At 41.6% G+C, this 9172-nt stretch overlaps 2 protein-coding genes across 2 annotated transcripts; both read left to right on the top strand.

Annotated features, from left to right (window-relative positions):
• The first annotated feature begins 1072 nt into the window (after nt 1–1072).
• On the top strand, nt 1073–3589 carry LOC6557378 (palmitoleoyl-protein carboxylesterase NOTUM). Its single transcript, XM_001983705.2, has 3 exons — nt 1073–1623; nt 1694–2206; nt 2273–3589. Exons 1-3 carry the CDS (start codon nt 1218–1220, stop codon nt 3361–3363), a joined length of 2010 nt encoding a protein of 669 aa, XP_001983741.1. The 5' UTR covers nt 1073–1217; the 3' UTR covers nt 3364–3589.
• A 1681-nt stretch (nt 3590–5270) lies between these two features.
• On the top strand, nt 5271–7008 carry LOC6556573. Its single transcript, XM_001983706.3, has 4 exons — nt 5271–5376; nt 5435–5993; nt 6177–6526; nt 6583–7008. The coding sequence occupies exons 1-4, from the start codon at nt 5319–5321 to the stop codon at nt 6966–6968; spliced, it is 1353 nt and encodes a 450-aa protein (XP_001983742.1). The 5' UTR covers nt 5271–5318; the 3' UTR covers nt 6969–7008.
• Nucleotides 7009–9172: the final 2164 nt, after the last annotated feature.

Below are 9172 nucleotides of genomic sequence, written 5' to 3'. Positions count from 1 at the left end.
GCATGCTTTTTTCTCTTTCTAAATGAAAACCTTGATTAGTTAAAGAAAGATATTTACTTTCTTAAGTCCTGATGTCATCTTAAAATAAAATCAGCCTAAATTAAGAAGTTTAGATTGTATAAATTTCAATACGATTTTAGCAGCGTATTTCTCTAAGTGTATGTGTTACGTGCGTGTGTTTGTTGACTGACAGGGTTTGCCCACAGGGCGTATGATTAATATTAAAATATGTGCATGTAATAACAGAGCAATAACTTCTCTAGCCATGTTTGACTAAATACTTTTCTCTTCAAGCCAAGCGCTCTCTCTCTCTCTCTCTCTCTCTCTCTCTTGCTCTCGTTACAACAACAAAAACAGTGCACAACGTAACACAATAACAACAACAAAAACAACAATAACGTAACGAAATGCGCGGCAAAAATTTCTTTGATCTTATCGCAAAGCTTCTTGCTCGCATTTTGATCAAAGCAAGTTTTTCCGCCAAAAAAGAAAAAAAAAGGAAAAAAAACATACAACAGGCAACAACAATAACAGAAAACCACAAGAGCAACAGGCGGCCGCAGCATGAGCAGAACAAGAGCAAAAGCAACAGCGAGAGAGAGAGCGAGAGAGATAGAGATAGATCAGGAGAGAGCGCAGAGTTGTGTTACTTACGAGTACATGTTTAACGACGACAAAAAGTTGTGAATGAGTTTAACGCTGACAATGCCTGAAAGAGAGCCAGAGAGAGCCAGAGTGAGAGAGAGAGCAGGGAGAGCACGTGCATCTGATAGGCTGAGTTCAGCTTAGCAGCTCTCTTTGAGAGCACACCGTCACAGGCTGGAATAAAAGTAACTGTTTAGGCGCCAAGTGTAAATTGCGATGCATGATTACTGTTAATATTTATACGATTTATATTTAATATTTATTTACAAATTGATGACTTAGCAATAAATGCTAAACGATAATTAAACTAGATCTTCAGCTCGTATTTAATATATATTTAATGTGTTATCACAACTAAGCCACAACTTTGATTAACTCTCTTGCAGACGACGCCAACAGCGACGACGACGACGACGCCGACGTCGGCGCCATCGTTAAGTTGTCAGTTGTCGCTGCTGCTGCTGCTGTTGCTGCTGATTGCGCTCAGTGTGTTGCCGCTCGCCAACAGCAACAGCATCAATAGCAGCAGCAACAACAACAACAGCAACAACAACAACAACAACGACGACAACATGGATACATTTGGCGTTGGAAAGACGCCACTGGAACTGGAAGAGGAGCAGGCGGCGTCCAATGCGAATTCGCTGCATCAACGCACACCGCTGGAAAGCGCAAGCGGCAACAGCAACAGCAAAGGCAACTATATGATCATGCAGCCAGCAGAAGTGGGTGATGCTGGTGGTGCTGCTAGTAGGGATCACAGTCGCTCGCTGAAGCGCGCCTCGCTGACAAACTCGAGCATGACTTGCAACGATGGCACCCATGCCGGCTTCTATCTGCGCAAGCAGCCCAACTCCAAAAAGTGGGTCGTCTTCCTCGAGGGCGGCTGGCATTGCTTTGACAACCGTTCGTGCCGAGCGCGCTGGATGCGACTGCGTCATCTGATGACCTCCTCCCAGTGGACTGAGACACGAGATGGTGAGCAATAAACTTCATCTTTAGCATAGCAAAGTTGGCTTAAACTAATTTAAAATTCTCTCTATTACAGTTGGTGGCATTCTCTCTCCGCACGCTGAGGAGAATCCCTATTGGCACAATGCGAACCATGTGCTGGTGCCTTACTGCAGCAGCGACTCCTGGTCGGGCACCCGCATCGAGCCGGATACACGAGATCGCGAGAACAGCTGGCGCTTTATGGGCGCCCTGATCCTGCGTCAGGTGATTGCCGATCTGATTCCGCTTGGACTGGGACGTGTTGCTGGCGGCGAGCTGCTGCTGGTGGGCTCCTCCGCCGGCGGTTTGGGTGTCATGCTCAACTTGGATCGCATACGCAACTTTCTGGTCAATGAGCGCAAGTTGCCGGTGACGGTGCGCGGTGTCAGCGATTCAGGTTGGTTTCTCGATCGCGAGCCCTACACGCCCTCGGCGGTCGCGTCCAGCGAGGCAGTGCGTCAGGGCTGGCGACTGTGGCAGGGCCTGCTGCCCGAGGACTGCACCAAGGTCCATCCCGCCGAGCCGTGGCGCTGCTACTTCGGATATCGCCTGTATCCAACGCTAAAAAGTGAGTTGACCACAACTACAAATATATACGAATAAAATAATAAACTTCATCCTTTCCTGCTTGCAGCACCACTATTCGTGTTCCAGTGGCTGTTCGACGAGGCACAGATGAGCGCCGACAATGTGGGTGCGCCGGTGACGCCGCAGCAATGGAACTATATACATGAGATGGGCGGCGCCCTGCGCTCCTCGCTGGACAATGTGAGCGCTGTGTTTGCGCCCAGCTGCATTGGACACGCGGTGCTCTCGAAACGCGACTGGGTCAATCTCAAGATCGATGACATCTCGCTGCCGGCAGCGTTGAGGTGCTGGGAGCACTCCACGCGGCAGCGACGCAAGCGGCACGACAACAAGCTCAAACGGTCGACGGAGGCAACGACAACGACGACGGCGTTGCATCCACATTCACATCCACATCCGCATCTGCATCCACATCCGAATGCGAACGGGAATAGCCAAAGACATCAGCAGCGGCATCAGCATCAGCGTGTGCAGAAGCTCAACCAGGTGGAGCAGCGCAAGAGGAATCATCTCAGCAAGGAGCAGCGTGAGGAGCGCAAGCGTCGCCGTCAGGAGCGACGCAAGCAGCGACGCCGACAACAGCAGCAGCAGCGCAAGCGTGAAAATGAAGCCAACAACAACAAGAACAACAACAGCAACAACAACAGCAACCACAACAGCAACAACAACAGCAACAATAAGAACAACAGCAATCACAGCAAGTCGAAGCGACGTCCACAGCTGACTGCCGAGCAGCAGCTGCAGCGCAAGCAGCAGCGCCAGCTGCGACGCAAACAGCAACAGCAACAGCAACAACAGCAGCAGCAGCACCAGTTGCAACAGGAGCAGCCAATGGAGTCGCAAAAGCGACGCGCCTCCAACAATGCCGCCAAACTGAAGCCAAACCAGCGAGTGCCGCGCGTGCCAGAGAAATGCAATCTGCGTCTGCTCGAGCGTTGCAGCTGGCCGCAGTGCAACCATTCGTGCCCCACGCTCACGAATCCGCTAACCGGCGAGGAGATGCGCTTCCTCGAGCTGCTCACCTCATTCGGCTTGGACATTGAGGCGGTGGCAGCAGCGCTGGGTGTCGATATGCACACCCTGAATAACATGGAGCGAACGGAATTAGTTAATCTGCTCACGCAGCAGGTGAGCTGAAAGGAAGCAGAGCGTACACTCAGAGAAAATGCACAGAGGAATTGCTGCTAAATTCTAGAAGTAGCTGCTTTTTGTAGTCTCGAAAAATCCAAAATATTCGACTGTTTCTGGCTAAACTTAAAGTACGATTTGTTAAGGAACGAAATAACTTGGAAAACATATTTTAAATTCTAAGATGCCCAAGTTCTTAAATCGAACACTGAACAATCTTAAGACAAAACTAAAGCACATTAATGCAAGCAGTGAATTTCTTAAGTGGTAGAAAAATGTGTTCAATTCAAGAATTTTTGTTAGCGAATTGAAATATTCAGATTACTCAAGTACTTGAAAGTTTTGAACTAAGAACAGCGTTTTCTCTGAGTGTAATGTAAGCTGCTGGATCTGTAAATAGTTGGCCTGTATATAGATATAGCCATAGACTGTATAGCCTATCCACATTATGTATATATAAATCGAAAACTTAAATCGGAGCAATTCCAATTCCTAAAAAGACATACGCATAAATACCCAGTAATTAAGCAGAATTTATTTATATAAAACACACACACACATATATATATATACACACATATACATATATGTATATCCAATACATATATATATATATGAAGATATATACTCGTATTCGTATTCATTCGCATCCAACTTTCATGCGTAACGAGAAACTAACACAAATGCAACCACAAGACTGTTTTTTATGTTTTTTTTTTTAAATATTGTAATTAATTAAAGAAAACACTAAAGTACATAATTTATTTATAAATTATTTGATAAGGCGGTAGCTGTTTTAAGTTTTGTAGACTGTTTCAATTGCCCGATGCCAAGTTTGATTGTTTTGTTCTATAATTACCAATTATCAATTACCAATTACCAATTATCAATTACCAATTACTTAATTAACAAATTACAAATTACCTACCTCAAGCGAAAAGAAATGAAAAGAAATTATTAAACAGCTGCCTTGAATACCATTGCGTACCTGTGCAAATTACAACAAATAATACTTAACATTATTTATTTACATATTTGTATTTTAGCAACATTTTTTATTTTATTTTATTTTTTTTAATTATGCTAAATGCCCGCATTCCGTTCAAAATAATTGTACTTAAAGCATATACACAAAATACTTTTAATTAATGGCAAATGAAGCAACAAAAAAAAAACGAACAAACTCGAATATTATTTATATGAAATTTACGTGTTTAATCGATTGAACAACAACAATGAATAACATGTAATCAAAAATTAATTGCTAGCCTGTACAGAACCGGTTAAAGTTAAGCCTAAGAATTGTTGTACTTAAGATATGCATAAGTCAATAGTTTAAGATCAAAACACAAAAGAAAAAAAGCTATAATTTCATTGTTACACTAAAACACAGAGAAAAACGCAAAAAAAGATAGAAAAAAACAACAAAAAAAGAAGCAAGAACCACAACAAATAAATGAGAAAAAATTTGTAAAATTATAAAAAAAAGAAGAAAATTGTTTACTTATTTAAAGAGTTTTCTATGAGGATTTACTCTTTCAAGAATATATTTTATTCTCATTTTTGCTCTACCAAATTTCGAGTTTTTCTTTTGGAGAATATCTATAATATTCAGCTAGATTCAGATTCGTTAACAAAAATATTTCTCACACAACGAAAAAGAAACTATTCTCATCTCTAATTCTCTCTCTCTCTCTCTCTCTCTCTCTGTGAGTATCTCGCCATTGATTAATTTGACTTAATTGAATGAGGCAACAGTTTGCCAGCGACCAAAGCTGAGCTCAAAAATAATCCGATTCGCTCAAATTTGTTGTGGGCTGTGTGCATTTGTGTGTGGTGCAAATTGAGCCACAAAGGTTACAAATTGTGGCTGGCCATTAATTCAGCGCCAGCCATCGAGCAATCAACACGTGAAAACTAATAATCAAAAAGAGAGAAAACTGAGGCGCATTAAGTCATTTTAGATGTGGAAAATTGTGTTGTCGCTGCTGCAGTTGCAACTGCTTGTGGCGCCACCCGCAGGTGAGTGCTCTGTCTGAGTTACGCCTGCAACTAGAACTCTAAACCAGCCCGCATGCAGCCAGTTGTCCCATCTTTCTAACCATTTCGCTGGCGGGCAAAACTCTAACGGAGGCTTGTCTGGAGGTCAATTGGGGACCGGATTGCTTTGCCCCACCCGAGTGGGTGGGCATCTATCGTCAAGATCCATCCGTGTCCAATTTTCAGCCCGAGCTGCGCATCGATGGCATCAGGAATCGAACGGGTAAAAGGCAAACTCCGATTAAGCTGGGAAAACTGCATTTTCCCGGCGGCTGGAATCGTCCCCAAGCCGAGCAGACAACGGCTACCAAGTATCCCAAGGGCAAGTGTCTGCCCTACTATGTGGCCAGCTATAATGGCAGCGAACTGCTCACCATTGACTGCCTCAAGATCCAGCCCAATTGGCTGGCCCATCTCAAGGATGCGGCAAACATGCCGCTGAAGCGTCTCTTTCTGCCCGGCACCCATGCCTCGGGCGCCTACATAACCAACTACAGCAAGACCAAATCTCTGCTCGTCAAGGACTACCTGGTTGCCCAGCATTTCGATGTGTGGTCACAGCTAGTCTTTGGCATACGCTATCTGGATCTCAGTGTGGGGTAAGCTTCAACTGGCAGGGCAAAAGGGCAGCAGACTCTTCTTGGCAGTGTAGAAAATGCTGCACGCACTCAGAAAAAAAGAACGTCCTAAATTTCTCCTCATTGTTACACAGAGAGTAAATTTCTGAAAATGCAATTTCTCCAAGCAGCAGAGCTAATCCTTGCCACTTCCCCTTCCCGCAGCTATAGAAACATGGACAGCAGCAACGAGGCGGACAACTTTTGGGTGGTCAATGAGAATATGTTCATCAATCCGTTGAGCGATGTGCTCCGCGATGTGCGTCGCTTTGTGGAGCTGTCGAATGAGTTAGTTGTGCTGGACTTTAGTTCGTTTCCCATTGGCTTCTACAAGCATCCGGAGATCTACAGCGGTGTCTATCACCTGCTGCGCCAGGAACTGGGCGATGTTCTCTACGAGCGAAATGTTAGCCTCAGTGAACATTGTGCGGATCGCAGCTTTAATGATTTGCGCGCTGTGAACAGGCAGGTGCTGCTCCTGTTTCCCACTGAGGAGCTGCCCTATCCGGAGAATGGTCAGTAAGCGAAGCTAACACATGTCTCAGTGATTGACATGGTTTTCTTTTTGCAGAATCTGTTTTACTTTGCAGTTCCTGGCAACGTTTCAGCACCAGCTATATGAATATTTCGCAGACTTTGGACTATATGCGTCTGTTGTTCAGCAAGAAACCCGATTCACCGGTGCAGGACGATGGTTGGATATTTCTGGCTGTGAAGAGCATCGAACAGGCGCTCAACAATCACAAATTGCAGACGGCCAAAGAGCGAGCGGCATTAATTAATCCCAAGGTGAATCAGTGGCTCAACGGGCCCTGGGGCATAAATGCGAATGTTGTCGCCATGGATTACTTTAGTAATACCAATCTGATCGATGTCGCCATTCATGTCAATGTGCACAAGGCATTTTTAGCGGCCAATGACAAATTTATTAATCTCGAAATTCTGAGTCGCCGTTAAGTACTCTTTTTAAATATGTAATAAAAGTCACAATAAACTATTTATGTTGAGTTGGCAATAATACGTATTAACCTCATCCATTAAGTTGGCAGCACTTGGCGTTAGCCAGTGCACACACCAAGCAGTTGAGCAGCAAGCAGTGCACCGCCAAGCAGTTAAGAAAGAACACATTTTATTGGCAACACTTGGCGTTTAGCCAATGCACACACCATACAGCTCTGTAGTAACAGGAAGCAGTGCTGGAAAGCAGTTCAGAAAGAAGAACGATTTTCGTTATTTCTAAAAAATAAAACAGATTTATTTATATTAAATTTATATTTTCTTTATAATATAGGCATTTTCATAATGTAATATTGACTGCCAGTAATTGCGAATATGTGATGCACCTTAAAATATATTTATAATACCATATTTCACTTTATATTCCTCCTTTTGAATTGATTTTTTATCCAAGTTTTTTAAGAACTTTCGATTGATAATTTTGTGTTTTATTTTCGCAGTTAACTTAAAATATTGAGCTGACTTTTTAAAGATAAATCAAAATTAAATATTTTTAAAATACATATTTTAAATTAAAATTAAAATGATTAAATTGCCTGTTACTTCTAAATGTAGTTATTAATTGCCACCAATTAAAAACATATAATAAACTTAAAAATATATTTCACATGAATTCAATTTGAATACAAGTTTTTATGAGCTTTCGATTGCGTAATTCTGTGTTTTTATTTACTTTGCTCATTCTACGAAAAATGGCGTTGACGCAAACAAAACTAGATATTATATAAACATATATATAGAAAAGTATCGCAGCTGACTCAATTCATGTGAACAATTGGTGAACAATGGTCTTAAAACAAAAAACATGATTGCACTTTTAAATAGTGTTTACAAATGAGTATTTCAATTAGGCCATCTACTCTAAAATCTACAACAATTTTGGCAAAAAAATGACATCATCATTTATATATATATACACATCTGTTCATGAACATATGGAAAACCATATACAGATGCACACACAAACTTTTTACGTATACGTAATTTATCACTCATTTGTCAGACAAATGACAATAAAAAAACACTCGCTAAATATAGGATGAGGCATGTGATATTTGTATGCAACGAGAGTATTTTAAATGTGTTACGAAATTAAAAGAGGCGTTCTCAAAAGTAGACAATTAAAGCCATATGAATATTTAACAAAAGCCATTGTTTTATTTTGTTGATCAAACCAAATTTAAATTGAAAAAGGAAAATGAATTGAGTTGAGTTGAATACGAAATTGAAGATTAAGCTTTTGCTGAAAGGGTAACTAGTCTTGGGCGAGCCTGACTTGTTTCAAGTCAGAGCTTTCAGTGGCGACCTTCAATTTTCCAAAGTGTTAATTAAAAGCCACACGCAGCTCAAACTCAGCACAAAATAGAGCAAAGATTTGCGTATCGATTAAATATTGATTTCTCTTCTTCGCCCATTGAAAAACTCTTTCTTTTATTTATTCAAAAATAGGAATCACTAAGTAAACGAATATGCAACAATAGCAATGATTCAGGCGCTGACTTCACCCAGTTGTATTTAATTCATTCGATGACAAACCGTTGCTAATTGCCAAAATGCCCAACTGTTTGCAGAGCAGCTACAGCGACTACCTTGGCTAAGAGATTTGAAACCGGATCTGACTGAATCTGAATGCAGTCAAACCAATTGAAATGCACTGCAAATGAATTTGTTGTTAGTTGATATGGCAAATGTTGAGTTTTTTTTCCAAGACTTCAAATTCCAAAGACGCCAATTGGTTTAACCAGCAGTTAGCCGAGTTTGCAATGATGATGATGATGATGATGCACTGTAGAATGCATTTCTGCAGTTGAACGAACTTTGTGGTACGTTTTTCTTTTATCTTCGAGACGATAACAAACCTGTCCAAACTGATAAGAAGCTGAAACAAAGATCGAGGAACGTGCTAATTCAATTCAGTAAACTCAACTCAGACAGTGCCTTTGTTGATGGATTCAACGAACCCAAAGCAAACGTGGCACGGTCTCGTTAAATTGCGAATATTGAGGATATCAACACCTTTTGCTCTTGCCCAACAAAGAATTAAGAAACAAATGCAATTTTTTTCGAGTGGCTTTTGTTATTTATTTTATTTGCAATTATATTTCAATTTTTAGTGGTGTAGGAAAATTATTATTAAACCCAAC

This window comes from Drosophila grimshawi, unplaced genomic scaffold, assembly GCF_018153295.1.
Source record: "Drosophila grimshawi isolate 15287-2541.00 unplaced genomic scaffold, ASM1815329v1 contig_44, whole genome shotgun sequence".
NCBI classification, from domain to species: Eukaryota; Metazoa; Arthropoda; class Insecta; order Diptera; family Drosophilidae; genus Drosophila; species Drosophila grimshawi.
The sequence above is the reverse complement of the archived record's forward strand: the minus strand, read 5'-3'. Positions and strand labels throughout refer to the sequence as shown.